The sequence below is a fragment of the Takifugu flavidus genome, chromosome 6 (assembly GCF_003711565.1).
Source record: "Takifugu flavidus isolate HTHZ2018 chromosome 6, ASM371156v2, whole genome shotgun sequence".
NCBI classification, from domain to species: Eukaryota; Metazoa; Chordata; class Actinopteri; order Tetraodontiformes; family Tetraodontidae; genus Takifugu; species Takifugu flavidus.
Window position 1 is genome coordinate 1,787,501 of NC_079525.1, and position 15,346 is coordinate 1,802,846.

General features: G+C 44.2%; 2 protein-coding genes across 5 annotated transcripts in view; one reads left to right on the forward strand and one right to left on the reverse strand.

Moving 5' to 3' along the window:
* micu3a (mitochondrial calcium uptake family, member 3a) overlaps positions 1 to 1,667 on the reverse strand; it is a 16,899-nt gene extending 15,232 nt beyond the window's left edge. For 2 of the 4 annotated variants that reach the window (XM_057037074.1, XM_057037073.1), the window contains exon 1: positions 1,367 to 1,666. In XM_057037074.1, coding sequence (XP_056893054.1) covers positions 1,367 to 1,606 — 240 coding nt within the window. In that variant the 5' untranslated portion in view covers positions 1,607 to 1,666. Of the gene's footprint in view, positions 1 to 1,366 lie in introns of all 4 variants that reach the window. The other 2 variants (XM_057037072.1, XM_057037075.1) reach the window with 2 other exon arrangements.
* A 3,108-nt stretch (positions 1,668 to 4,775) lies between these two features.
* Positions 4,776 to 6,627, forward strand: LOC130527235 (fibroblast growth factor 20-like). Its single transcript, XM_057035504.1, has 3 exons — positions 4,776 to 5,441; positions 6,065 to 6,168; positions 6,286 to 6,627. Exons 1-3 carry the CDS (start codon positions 5,126 to 5,128, stop codon positions 6,529 to 6,531), a joined length of 666 nt encoding a protein of 221 aa, XP_056891484.1. The 5' UTR covers positions 4,776 to 5,125; the 3' UTR covers positions 6,532 to 6,627.
* Positions 6,628 to 15,346: the final 8,719 nt, after the last annotated feature.

The window sequence follows — 15,346 nt, forward strand, 5'->3', positions numbered from 1 at the left end:
ATCTCTTTCCCCACTGGAGTTATCACACTGCCAAACTGGGTAGCTGTGTCGCCAACATTCCCCAGTTAGGTGGTTGCCTGTCAGCTTTCGTACAGGCTTTTATTTTTTGTTTACATCTAAAGTCATTTATCCATTTTTACCTCCGCCAAAAGGAGGTTATGCGACAGCCGGCGTTTGTTTGACCGTTAGCAAAATAACTCAAAAAGTGGTGAAGGAATTTTGATGAAATTTCCAGGAAGTGTTGCTAATGGGCTGAGGAAAAGATGATTATTTTGGTGGTGGTCAATATTCCAGAGGGACTTTGACCTTTGACCAAGAGGCCTTGATCATTTGTTTTTGTGTTTGCTAGACAAAATGGCTGCTTGGTCGACTGACATGATTGGATAAAAATTAATGAAAAGGAAAGTAGACAAAATCACGCTTCTGTTTGAGATTAGGAAAACTTACATTTGTTATTGGCAGTAATATAGTAGTAAAAGCAATAAAGCAACAGTACTTGATTAATCTTTGGCAAGAAAAAAATATCTGCTTTTCTACATTAATGAAACAAGAAATGTAAGATAGAAAATATCTATATAAAACAGGCATGTTTCAGTCTATAATGTTTATCATAATTGGACTTGATAAGTTCAACTATGATAGCTTTTATGTTATCATGGTTGTTATCATAGTTATGTTAAATGTTATGTTATAACTGAGAGTGGAGATGCTGTGTGCTTAAGTGGGCACTAAACTTTTGGATCTTTCATCTGACACGTTATTTGTAAGGTTAGATAAGTAGATCAACACAATGATTTATCTTCACATTTACTATGTCTAACGAAAGGGTGGAACGTGTGGAGATTCCCACATATTTCTGACCCAAAACATCTGACACCCATCAGTGAGTGAAGGAAAGAAATAAAAACGTCTGTCTTTTAGTGTAACAATAACTTTTTAAAAGTTCCTGCTGACTATAAACGTTCTCAACACAGATCCTTAACTTACAAGACTGTTTTAGTTGCCCTCTGCCAACCTGACTGAAAGTAAACACCCTCTTGCGTCATTTCAGCACCAGCGCGAGCGGAGAGCGCCACTCCAGCATCTGCGCGCGCACGTCATCCCAGCAGCGAGCCAGCCAACTGTTTCCACTGGGTGTGCTGGGAATCAATGACAGACTTTATCCATGACCACTGTGGCTGGAAATGGAAAAAAAAAGGACCAGTCTGTCTGCTGCTTTGCGGCTCTGACCCATAGGCGGAGGGATTTGGGGGGAAAAAGCACTCTCTCTTCTCTCGCCTTCATCCCGTTTTATTTAAATATATTCCAGAGATATTGTTACAGGGAATACCATTATTATAAAACACATTTTTATGTCGTTTCCTACCTTCTCTTTGGCTTCAACTGCAGGGATGGACTGTAGAAGACCGTTGATGCTCTGCCTCCTCCTCTCTCTTCCGCTCGTCATACCGTTGTACAAGTAGAGCGCCGCGACGCCTCCCGCAGCCACGAACATCCCAGCAGCCACACACCTCCGCGCCTTTTCTCCACCGAGGAACTGGCTCTTCGCAGGGGACCTGAGGTTTATCTTGACGGCCAGCGCTGCCACTCTTCGGAAGGCCGCCATACTTGCTGCTGCGCCGCTGTGCAGCTGCGACGACGCTCGAACTTTGCGTTGGGCGCAGAACTATCGCGTTTCTTGGGATTCATCGCGAGACTCGACACGATCGCTCAGTGGCTCCGCTCCGCGCTGGGAACCAGTCAATTATAGACTGGAGTTAATAGTTTGACGGTTTTAGCCATTCACTTTGAAGAATAATCTACCTCTGCCGCTTGATAGTACGTAAATTTCAAACCACATTCCCAGATTTAGCCCTAACGTCAAGAAATGTGCTACTATTTTGCAGGATTGTTGTCACTTTCTATAGTCAAAAAGTGACGGCCTGGGTTTCAATCAATCGTTGATTTAAAACGTAAGGCAACAGGTTAAATAAAACATTAAATACAAGATGAACAAATAACACTGGTAAAATGCTCAGGGTGAACCTCTGGGGTGATTGTGGGATAGACGGGACTGCTGTACTCAGTGTGGTATTATTTATTCATGATGATAGTAAATCAAGTGAAATGCGACACATTTAGAGTGCCATTTTACAAGAGATGATATTAATTACGCCCGTGATTGGGGCAAAAAAAGGGATAGTAAACTGACTGCATGCAGCCTGCGGCATATGCAAAAGCTGGCAAATCGCATTCAAAACACGGTTAAAAAACACGTTCACCACATACATCGCTTCATCTCCCACAACAGCTGGACACACTGGTTTTCACAAGTGGAATGGATGGAGGTCATTTACGTTTCTCTGGATTTTCCAGGAGGGTCAGAATCAGATTTCCACATGTGAAGGGTGGGGTGAAGGGAGTCAGTGGAGAACAGATATCAAACGAATATCAAAGATCAACCCCCCATTTATGTCTTTATATGTGAGACTAATGCTCACCTGATGGGGCTTTCTGATGACTTTGATGATTGTAGAATAAAGGAGAGAAGAGTAATAGATGGGCCTGTCACCTGTTCACACATCAAGGATGGTGAATAAGCTCTAAGCCATATATAACACAAAGGCTGAACACAGATCAAACAGTTGCTATCGCAAATCTCATTGTTGACACGGAGCCATCGAAATATTCATTACTGTATATTAAGCCCTTAATTAGTCGCTTTGATTTTTGTGTGTGTGTGTGGGGGGGATAACTATTATGATGACGAGTCATAACAGAAGCGCGCCTAATTGGCTAACAAGTGGAGGCTGAAAATGGTTTTAAACTGCACAGCAATAGCAAGTAACCACATTCATTTGAATTTAAATCAAATCAAATAATTTGAATTTTATTTTGTCTATCTCTTGAATTCTTTGAACTGTAATGGATTTTCAAGAGCAGTTTTAGAATGATTAAACTAAAAATATATGTAATTTTATGCTTTGCAAGCTGTGCTTTGATATTTGCATGTCAAGGACCCCTGGAGTTTCACACACCCCGCTCCATAAAAGCCTAGATTAATAACCTCCGGGCTACTTTTTCAGTTATTCCATTAACCGAGCTTTCGATTAGGTTGTAATTTCTTTTTCTCTCTCTCTTCCCGTGTGTAGGTGGCTTGGCTGAGGGGTGGGGGATAACCCTGGGGGCCTCTTCCTTCCTCTGTGCTATGGTTGGCTTCACACCCTCCCTCTCACTCCCAGCAAACCTATATGGAAGATATGTTTTAAAGCGAGCCATGTGACCCTGGGAACCGATTACTGGCACCTTGTAAACACGAGTCGAATCGTGGCATTGTAATTGACATCTTCATTTTAGCCAAATCGATATTCCAATGTATCTGGGTCTGAACGGGCTGCGGGGGAGTTTGATCGATTCAGTCTCCTTAAAAAGTTCCTTTTGCACGTCATAAATCCTGAAGCTATGGGGGGAAGCTGGAGAGCGTAGATATGAGGCAGGCACACCAGGCTGCACACCTGAGCACAGAGCTCAGTGGCAAAAACCAAACGGTTCACAAACGTTTCTCTCGGCGTTTCTGTCCTCTGCTGCAAGAAACCGGGAGGGAAATGACCTTCATAAAGCGTCCGCACGCAAAACACCTCTGCACCTTTAACTCATTTATCAGCGCAACCCCCCTGGGAGGGGGCAGCTGTGTGCGCGCTCACGAGTCCGTGTGCCTTTTTGAATAGCTGCCAAAATCAATATGGGCCCGAACGGACCCCCTGCATGGCTGGACAGATAAATGCACACTTTCAAACGGTCCTTGAATTATCGTGCTGGATGCGGACCGATGCCAAAAGGGATCAGGCTGTGATGAATTCAACAGAGAATTAAGAAAAGAGCCTTCCAACTGATCATGGACGTTATCGGTTAACGTCCCATTGGGTGCCACCCTTCTCTGGTTGTTATAACTCAATTTCCCCGCAAGAGCTTTGAAGCATCTGCGTCTTTGATTCGTTTTTAAAGGCCACAATTAAGGCTATGTGGGCTCATGCACTGTTCAAAGCGTCGCGAAAAGATCAGTGAGGGGATTGACAGTCAAGTGATGTCGTTTGCACAGGTGTGTGTGTGTGTGGTGTGTGTGTGTGTGTGTGCTTGTGTGTGTGTGCGCGCGCGTTACATAAAACGGAGACAATAAATCAACAGTGGGGTGGGAAAATTACGCAAATGGGGGTTTCCTATCTCTCCGCACCTGAGTCATTTTTGAAATGGGGGCAAGGGTTTCGAGCAGCGGCAGTTTCACACTCGTGATGTTGGACAGTAGCAGCACTCACTCTCTTAACCACCCTGGTTTGCTGAGTTGCGCCTATAATTCTAACAGTAGATAATTTCAGCTGCGCTCCCAGTGCAACTGTGAGGCGTTCTGGGGCAAAACTGGACACTGTATTGGTCTTTATTTCCACTCCAAACCCCCAGCGTAGAGTTCTAGACCCTCAAACCACACGTGGAGTATTAAAATGATGCGCGGAAGAAGCATTGCTTCAATTTCGACGAAAATGAGCAGCAAATGGGGGAAATGTGGCTGGTTTACATAAAGAGCAGCTCGGCACGCGTCTTCATAAGATTACATATCTACGGTACTGCGAGTGGAGAGCAATTGCGCATATGCTTCGTGCTGCTGCTGGAGCCAAGCACAGTAGGATCTAAAGTAAATTGGAGAGAGAGAGAGAGAGAGAGAGAGAGAGAGAGAGAGAGAGAGAGAGAGAGAGAGCTGTGATGTATTGTAGGGGAGAGAGAGGGGGGATCGCGGGACTCCAGAGAAAAGGGGTGTATCCCGAGGAGAAGAGGAGAGAGGGAGCGGGTGAAGGAAAGGAGAAAGGGATAAATAGCAGGAGAGACGAGGTAGGAGGAACACTGACTGACGCGGGGGATTCTAGCAAACGTCACCATCAGAGATCAGCTCCAATTAAAAGGCTGCGTAATTACCGGCGCTGCTGGCGACTGCGCAAAAACGCTCATCTGCTCGGGATTTTCTCCCCTCGCTCGCGCTCAACTTTTCCTGTGCTCCGCTCCACGGATAGAGCCGCGCTCACCGGCCCGCACCGAACCTCCTGCTCATCATCTGGACCGCGACTAGTATCTGTAGTATAAACGGGATCGAGTTGTAATGGGGGCAGCGGCGGAGGTTGGGAGCTTCGCCAACGGACTTCTGGACAGCTTTGGCCCCGCGCACATTGGCTCTCATTTCGTTCTCACGCCAGTGGGGGCTGTGGACTACAACTCGATGGGACTGATGATGGGGGGCCACGGTCAGCAGCAGGAGCACCTAGTATCGTCGGAAAGGCTTTCCCGGAGCCTGGCAAACCTCAGCCATCTGAAGGGGATTCTGAGGCGACGGCAGCTCTACTGCAGGACCGGATTCCACCTGGAGATCCGTCCCGACGGCACTGTGCAGGGAACAAGGAAAGACCACAGCAGATTCGGTACATTATTAGAATTATTATTGGTATTTCCTATGCTTAGAGCAGGTCTAATGAAATGGACCTGCTGATGCTGGAGGTACAGTAGGGAAAAAAATGGAAAGTTCAGATGTCAGATCCTGAATAAAAGCAGCTCCACTAGTGCAGCATATATCTTGTGCATATACCATCAAAAGTATTGCTATTGGGATACATACAGCTATACTGCTGCTGTTATCAAATTCCCAAGTGCCATATGCTCATGTGTGCAGCTGCTACTCCTCCAGGGTACTGGTGGAGAGGGCTGACTGTAGATGTGTAAATATCAGCATATTGGACCCATCAAAAACCCCATATTTGTATGTTTTGCCATGGAGATTAGGTCGTAATCTTTGCTTTTCCAGGCTTATTCATCTGTCTCTCGGATCAGAAATAGATTTGTCAGACATTTCCTTCAGCGCGGCGAGCCTCGCACCAATGCTGCTCCTGAATTCACACCGTTTGAGACTTTTACAAGCTGCGCTGTGTTTTATTGCCGAGTTCAGGCTCCGTTAATCTGCTCAATGAAAGTATTATGAATAGCTGCTCGATGTTCCTCAAGCTTCACGTGTTTGTTAAGTGAATGTGTTGTATGTATTTGTGTGCAGGTATTCTGGAGTTCATTAGTCTGGCTGTGGGGCTGGTGAGCATCCGAGGGGTAGACAGTGGTCTATACCTCGCCATGAACAACAAGGGAGAACTGTATGGCTCGGTGAGTGTAATTGTTTCTTATTAAATGTATATGATTTTTTGAATGCCACAACCAGCATTTGGCATCTTTTGGCCTCCTGAATTTTACAAATTTCTCTGCTTTTCTCGCTCCCTATAGGAAAAGCTCTCTGCGGAATGTGTTTTTAGGGAGCAGTTTGAGGAAAACTGGTACAACACCTACTCGTCCAACATCTATCGGCATGGAGAAAAAGGCGCGTTTTACTTTGTTGCTCTCAACAAAGATGGGACATCTCGAGATGGCACAAGATCAAGGCGACACCAGAGGTTTACTCACTTCCTGCCAAGGCCTGTCGACCCGGATCGAGTACCGGAACTGTACAGGGACATACTGAGCCAGAGTTGAGATCGAGGGGGGTTACGCTGAAGCTCTGAAGCAACAGTCCCAATGTTGCCCTGGGAGAATTCATGTCCTGTAAAAAAAGAAAAAAAAGGGGGTGGGTGGGGGGGGAAACAGGACCAGAAGGAATGCATCCAAGAGTCTGTCCTTACTGCGTGCATGGTGGAAGTAAACAGACCCTCTCTGGAGCAGAAAAGTGGACTATGCAGCACCAAGAACCTGCAGGAGATGAGGCATCTTCCATGTGGACACAGGTTCAAATATTCTTGCCTGTCAAACGACCACTTTCTTGGACTATGCAGAGACTCTGGTGGCCAGGCATTATTATGCATTTCATTTGGATTCTTAGTGATTATATTCAGCTATCTGCTCGTCCAAACTGCATGTAAAATGGGACAGATGTCAATCATTAGGACTAGCAACAGCTGTTTTCTGTATATTCCAACCTCCGTACAATGGCTGCTACTTTAACAGGTGATGAAAAAAGAAAAAAAAAGTCATATTTCATTACTCAGCGTGGCTGGTTTACACAAACGATAGTTTTATGCACCAGAAGGCAGTCGTGTATGGTCTGCCTGACCATGGAAATGACAAGGATGGATTCACTTTGATCCAAAGATGCTGCTCAGAAAACTGACTTTTCTTTCCTTTTCTTTTAAAAAAAAAATGGATCCTGTGGCGTTTTATGCTGGCTTCTACTGTGGTGTCCTGTGATGGAGTACTGTGTGTGAAGGAAGTGGGAGCATCTGTCCAATGGGGACGCCTTGACAAACCTTTGGCAGAATTTATTCTTATTTATGAGTTTTTATTTCCTATGACATACAGTATATTTATTTCATATATTTATTTATTTTGAGAATATATTTTTGCAGGTATGAGATTAAATAAAAAAAGAAAAAGCCAGAAAAGACACACCGAGGGTTTTCTTCATTTCCTCTCCTTATTTGCAAATGCTAAATTTGTATGCATCACTCAAGCCTGTCAAAGGTTTTGCAGATCCTGTTTATTTTTAGAAGGATAAGTCCTAATGACGCGAATCTGAGGTTGACTGCACAAGACAAGGTTTTAAATTCAAATGGATCCGCTTTGAAAACAACACATTTTCGAACCCTGCTGATATAACACATATAACAAAATATATATCACAAAATCTTTTGTTTTGAGACGTTTTCTTGCTGTTTTCCAATATTTATTGTAAAGCCGTTTTTGAACACCCATCCAAATCCCACGTGACAAAATAGCAACACACTAGATGTTTCTAAGTGATGCTTCAGTCTTTTTTTAGGTTGTAAACCTTAATAGGAAGGTAGATCAGCCCTGTGTTACTCACCAGACTAACAAAACAAAGCCTGAAATAGTGCATGCAAAGAGACAATATACTCTTCCCTTGATGGACAACTGCAATTAGAGGAGTGATTGACAAGGCAGCAGCACTGCTACAGACTTTTACCCCCCTTTATTCTGGCGTTATTCTGCTTCTCGTGATTCTTCCCTTCTCACGACGCCTGACACCGACTTGACATCACTCGCTGAGGAATCAAAGAGGAACGAAAAAGACAACGAAATAAATCTCAGGTCAAGCAAAAATGAAGTAAGGGATCATTTCTGGCAAACAATTGCAAAAACAAAAATATTTCAAATTCAAAAGCCAGTTTTGATGCTACGTTTTGAATGTAATCAAGTGTACGCCTCTATGAACCCATGCCCGATGAAAGGATTAACATCCTCAGCAGAATCCGGCTAATCTCTCACAGTACTGAAGCTCTCTTCAACATCTGGTCTGACATAATAGTTTTGTTCCGAGCTGTTTTATGTCTGCAGCTGCGTCGCACTTCAAGCAGCCGTTCCCATGTTCAGCGCCTGCATGCAGGCTCATCAGCTCGGCAACATGTTACAGATAAGATTACAGGATGCTGCGGCTTTACATCTGCCTAACTGGACAGGCAGGAGGGCGGCTTCATTGTGTCGATACTTAAAACAAGGGTTCCGCGTGTATCTAATCCTCTGATAAATGCACACGACGTAGAATGAGATTAATAGAACATCAGACAGCACCTGAGTACCAGCATGGGTGTTCTGTCTAGTGTTGAGAGGGAGAGAAAGACCCCAACATGAAAGTTTATACGAAACAGGTGGGAAGATATAGAAGAAGAAATGGATGTAGGCTATGTGGGTTCTCAGTGTTGTCAACCTGTTGGGTTACAATCTTCCTTTGATGTGTGTGTTTGCAGGGAGGCGGAGGCATGTTTATGAGTCAAAAACGACGGCGTAGATTCATGTCAGTACAAAATCTCCTTCTCTCTTCTGCCCTCTGTGTGTGTGATCTCTAAATCTGTGTGAAGGTGAGCCAGGGGTTCTCCTGACTAGAGGGCTGTTTGATTATTGTGGATGAAGGTGTGAGTGTGTGTGTGCATGCTTGTGTGTGTTTTGTGGGGTTTTCCATGGATAGATTGGATCTCCTTTGCGCTGCTCCATGCAGAGACGGTCACAGAAAGAAAACTCACTTCACGGATGATCTCATTCCGCTGAACCTGGTCTCAATTTGTGGCCCGAAAAGCAAAAAAAATGGAGCAATAAAATCTGTCTCTGCTTGTTTCCATTGTCAACAATGCTTTTATTGCCTTTTAATGCTTTTCTTTGTTGACAAATGAATTCTCAAAAAGACCCACCAAGTGCTGAAAAGCAATATTTGAGAAAAAAAAGGCTTTGGAAGACCCAAAAAAGAATGGATAAAACAAAGAAAGAAGCGTTTGAGGTTCTGACAGATAGGAATTGTCTTCAAAATGAACCCTGCATTGAAGACATTTCCAACTCTTCCAACCGCCGCCGCCTTTAAAGTGTGTGACTTCCACAGCGCAGGTGGAGAAGTCACTGATCTTTGCCGGTACACATCCACACAGGTGTTCTTCCTGCAGTCGTCAACACGCATGCATGCGCGTGCACGCTTAACAGAAGCATGCACTGTCTGTCATCACTTCTGTGCTTGAGATTAATGTTGCAGTGACTCAGCTGTGGTGAATTCAGACTAAAAATCTCCGTCCCAAATTCTTAGACATAGCAGGCAGCTATGAACTCATCTGAATTTTGGCAAACAGATGACTTAACCTAGATAAACCCATGTTAGACACACACACACACACACACACACACACACACACACACACACACACACACACAAGCACACACACAAGCACTTGGAATTTCCAAAGATTGTAATAATTCAGGTGTATTGGCGTCCAGCATTAGAAATCTATGGACTAAAAGGAGTAAATCTGCACAATCCCGGTTGAAACCCTCCTGATCATGTGGACTGACTCTCAGCTTCCTATTTCCCACAGCTATTATTCCCTTTTTAATAGCTAAATATGGCCTTAATTCACTCTGTGGGAAGAACTTTGATGAGGTGGCTGCTCATGCTAAATGATTATGCTTGTATATCATTTTAACCTCCACCAGGGAGGATAGGGTTAGGGTTAACTACCTATATTTGCTATACTACTGTCATATGAGAGAAAGAAACCTTGCTTGGCAGAGGTCTGCGCTCTCTGAGGGCTCATTTTTCTAAATAATAATGGCAAGATGGTAATACTGGGTAAAGAAGAATGCTATAACAAGAAAGGTTAGCATTTTTTTTGGTAGACATTTCATTCTTTCCAATGTTGAAAGCCCTAAGATGCAAGGTCAGAGTGCGGTTTGACCTCCAAAACCCAAAGCGTGTTTGACCTCAACTGGAATCAGTACATCCTTGTTGATGTTTTTACCTTATTTGGAAAACCCAAATCCCTCAAGGCATTCCAAACCTGCTCTGTTTGGATATTTAAACGTGGAATGATCATCCACACAATGACTGAATTCTTAACATTGACATCCAAAATTTAACCTTGTCAGATTTATTCCACAAGACTTGCTTGACCTATTGTTTTCCTGATTAAGCTTGTGACCCTTTCACCTCCAAAACTGTATCAAGTTATTAAACTGAGTGATTTAAAGGGGAGAAATAAAGCCATCGCGTACAAAAGGACTTGATTTTAACAAAACAGCAGCCTCAGATCAATCTCACACAAAAATGTTCCTTATCCATTTAAAATAGGACATCATCACCATCACACTGTTATTTCCATAGATTATATAAAACAGGAACAAGTATTTTAAAAAACAAATCTATATAAATACCTCCATAGTAGTGAACTGACGCCATCACGCATGATTACCTTCACCGACATCTTAAGCTGTAATTTGTGAGGTTGCTACAATCTGCAGAGTGAGTGTGAGCTGTGAGAACATTGCCTACTGCTGCATGTCTGTGAACTCTAATCCAACAAACTGGACTTCCTGAGCCTCAAACGTGCCCGGGCTCGGAATGGAGTGTTTAATGCGAGAGCACCTCGCGTCCCTAGCTCAGGTTTTTGCACTTAAATGTCAACAAGACGTTACAAACCCGATTACCTTCCTGCCCTGTTAATGCAGACATCCGTCTCTTAACCAGCATTAACTGCGACTCTTGTACGGTGCAGAAGGAAGTGTTAAAAGGTCAGAAAGAGCCGAGAAGAAGAGTCCAGTCACATCAAATGCCAGGCGAGCTTGTCTGAATCTCCCTGCTGTTTTCTCCTGGTCTCTGTCAATGGAAAACTGGTACCTGACATTGCTGATGAAAGATCCGCAGCGGCGCGCATATTTTCAACCCTGTTATCATCGACAGTTCCAAAGCAGCCATGGCAGACGTGTCGAGCAGAAGGCACGGCGCAGATTTCATGTCAAATACCCGTCTAACCACTGTCTTCAGCTCACATCCACAAACCACAAATTACACACAACATGGAATAAAACTGGGCAGGGAAGTAATTTTCTAGTAAATCTCTTCCTTTGATCATTAGAATCACCACATATTTGTCTTTCCAAGTTTACAAAGGTCGATTCTATCAAAACCCATTTACTTTAGTGTCTTTTATTAAGACTTCGACACAGAATCAGACAATAAAAGACAATCTGACAACTGAAATTAACTAATTCGTTCAGTAAGCTTATGATTAGAAAAATGTGGGCATTGCGGTGTTTTTTCCCCTCACTGTACGTTTATAAAAAGAGATGCAAACAACGCCAGTTTGGTTTCATTCACTGAAATGTATAATTACAGTTTTTAGCTCGTAGCATTAATAGATTTTGTTGACAAAATGATTTTCCTGAGGGCCACATAATGCGTGTTTTGGCTTCACCTGCAAGTGCGAACGCACAACAAACTCTTTTAATCTGCCGGTGCAGGTTGTTCTCCTCCCTGCAGCTTTACAGGATGAAATCTCTGATCTCTGATCTGATTAATCTGCACACAGCGTAAATCCATTAACAAGTAATTACTGTGGCTCCTGTGAGCCGGCCTTCCTTTTATACACCTTTGACAACATTATACAGTGCACACTGTTTCTACACTATTCCTCCGAAACATCTGGTCAAATACATCTGGGTCGGGCATATTAATGACAACGGCAAAGAGGTTTGTTGCGTGTGTGAGTGGACTCACTGCTATAAATCATGAAAACACAACAAGTCATTCATCGATCGCCATCTTTGAATATAATCTGCTCTGTGTGGTCACCATGTTCACCCAAAGCTGTGTTTTTATCCACAGGTTGTCTAACAGCATCACTCTCTGGGAGTAACACACACACACACCACACACACACACACACACACACACACACACACACACACACACACACACATAGTGGAAGTAATTAAAGCAAGTGGAGCTAAATTGAAGTATATTGAACTCATCGTTCACACGCTCCTGCTCTGTCGATAGATCACTCTCCAAGTGCTATCGACCAATGCGCAAACTCTCCCCATCTGCAGAACGTTCTTATATGCAGTGTGTGTGTGTGTGTGTGTGTGTGCGCATGTGTGCAAGTGTATAAGATGGAGAGGCGGCCCAAGGCAAAGAGGACACGACAACAGAAAGGCAGAGAAAATCAAACCGATGCGCAACGAAAGCCATTATTTGTTGTCTGGTCCTGTAATCTGTAATCTTCATCTTCCCACCCTTCAGTTTAGCCAGTTAATCCACAAAACATCTTCTATTCTCACCAAATCCCCCCCCCCCCCCCCCCCCCATTTATCCTGTTGCAGCACTAATGATTTTTAACTAACTGAGGGTCTTGAATTTCCCCCACATCACTAGATTAGTGGATCAATAGAACAGTGTTTGCATGTTGATGGTGTGTGTGTGTGTGTGTGTGTGTGTGTGCATTCATTTGACATACTAATTAAATATACATAGTGTGTGTACTCACAAGAACTACCCAACATCACAGAGGGTCCTGGCCGCTCATAGGACAAAAATAAAAAAGGAACATTAGAGATTTTTCAGGGGTGGTGGTGGTGTGTGTGTGTGTGTGTGTGTGTGTGTGTGTGGTGTGTGTGTGTGTGGGGGGGGGGGGGGGTAAAGGTTATAGATTTTTACTGAATAATCAGTAGGAGGTCCTGACATGACAAATGTGTGTCAAGCGCACCATCGATGAAGCAGACGAGTGCCGCTGCTGCTCTGTTGACAAGCCTCTCCTCCGCACTTGATGCGAATTCAATTGGAGCGAAATTGATTATCTCCTATTTGTGATCGATCGTGGGTTCAATCCTTCCGGGGTGTAACTGGACATCTGTCCTCCCCCAAACATGTTCTCGCCTGCTCTTTCTCCTCCTGAAATGTGGATGCGGTTTAGCTTAACACTCCTCCTGCAGCTACTTTTAAACATAATAAACATCTGGAGCATTTTTTTGGTGTTTTTTACTCTTTCCTCAAGCACGTCGACCACGACCCCTTTGACACCCCCCCGTTCCGTCCATGAATATCGGCTGACACTACCGTTGCGTAAAAGAAAAAAAAATACTGTATCTTCTCCTCTTGATGAAACCCGAGAGGAGAAACAAAGGCACATACATGCACAGACAGCGGCGCACGTCCGTGCATGCTGCCTCGAGGTTCTGTGCGGACGGCCAATGAAAGCAGGGTGGTTTCCCCCCGTGGTTGTGTGACAGCTCTTAAGCCTCGTACATGAAAGACTGACAGCGAAGTTTTATTACACCTTTCCTAAAAGCAAGCTCCCTGCATGTGTTAATGCATTCTCACCTCACGCGCGTGCACGCGGACACACGTGCACAGTTGCAGCCAGGGAAGGAAACTCCCTGGCTGGGAAGATAGAGATCGCTCAATCACTGATCTCCTGATAAGAGCACATGTTTACACGCAGGTGTGAGTATACCTGCTTTGGTCGGACAGCCAGTCATATTTGTGTGTTGTTTTCATAGTTGCTGTCTGTACCGTTTCGGCTAGAGTGTCCCTCTGTTGCCCTGCTGCCCTTAATCCCCCCCGCGTGCACACACACACACACACACACAGAACGCACCGAACACCTCCACATGTGGTCATGTCCCTGGTATGGATACTGTCATCACAGGCCCAGACCTCTCTCTACCTCACTAGCTCTCGTTGCTAACAGAGTTAGCTTTAATTGTCGCTCTGCGTGCTGCCTCTGCCCCGTCAGTGTGGAATAAACCAGCGTGAAACTGGATCTCAGTGGATTTTGCATGCTAATTTATATGCATTAAACCTGGAGCTGAAACCTGGAGCATTTTGGGACCGCCGTGGTGTTTTTGGAGCATCCACATGGGCAGAAACCAGCCATGAATGATCGCGCGGCAGTGGAGACGTTTTCCTCAGGGCCTTGCTCTGTATGCGCGGCACCCTGGGGGGTAAAGAAGAGTCTGTATGTTGGCTTGCATGAAACCAGAAAATGAAGCGCTGATTTTACGAGCAGTCGGCGGTGTTACAGTAAAACTACTGAAGGTTTGACGTTATGAAAGCTGATCCACAGGTGGTAAACGTTTGACGTGTCTTGCTTTGTTAAGTCACTCAGTTCCTGAAACAAGGGTTAGCAGCCCCGTCACGCAGGTTTGGAACGGGTTGCCATTGACTTCATGATGGTTGGATAACCTCCCCTCTTTTCACTGACAACTGGACCAATTTCACCACCAAAGCGCAGACAGCTGAGATTTGAATCATGATTTGTGCAACGTTGTGTAGTATAATGAAGCTGTTATTGTGTGTGTTTTGCTGTTGGTCTTTATTTTGTATGATTGTCATTTAAATGAGGATTTCTCAAACCCTCTAGTCTCGGTCGGCATGATTAAGTGAGCTTCTGCACAGATGAAATGAACTTTTTGTTGACAAATTATTATGTAATTCTTCACTCTATTTAACCAGAAAGGTGATTTCCATCGTGAGTCACTATTTCGTGTAATTTGAGTGCAGCTGACACTTTTGTAGGTTAAATGCGGCAGTGTTGAGGCGCGATAGTGCTTGGAGAGAGGACTTGAAAAAGTTGTAGCCTTAGGGCACAATGTGGTCTCCATGTGTGTGTGTGTGTGTGTGTGTGTGTGTGTGTGTGTGTGTGTGTGTGTGCACTTTTAACTGTTTCAAAGTGCCTTGACCTGTCAGATAAACAACATCATTCCCTCTGGTTGTTTATACTTAGAGAATGGCAGGTAAGCACCTGTGCAGGCATTGGAGCGTGCACGCACGCACACACACACACACACACACACACACCACACACACACACACGCACACACACAGCTGAGGATTTTCAAACTGTTGGAAGCAGGAAAGCATCAAAAGCGTTCTATAATTGACAGATTACGCATCAGTTGACAAACAAAAACAACTTGGCTCGTTCATAAACTTGAAAAAAAAATGTTTGAGAATTATTTCAACTGAATTGTCCACGAGACACTAAGTTTTGTCTTTGTCAGGCAGGTTAACGTTAACTTCTCA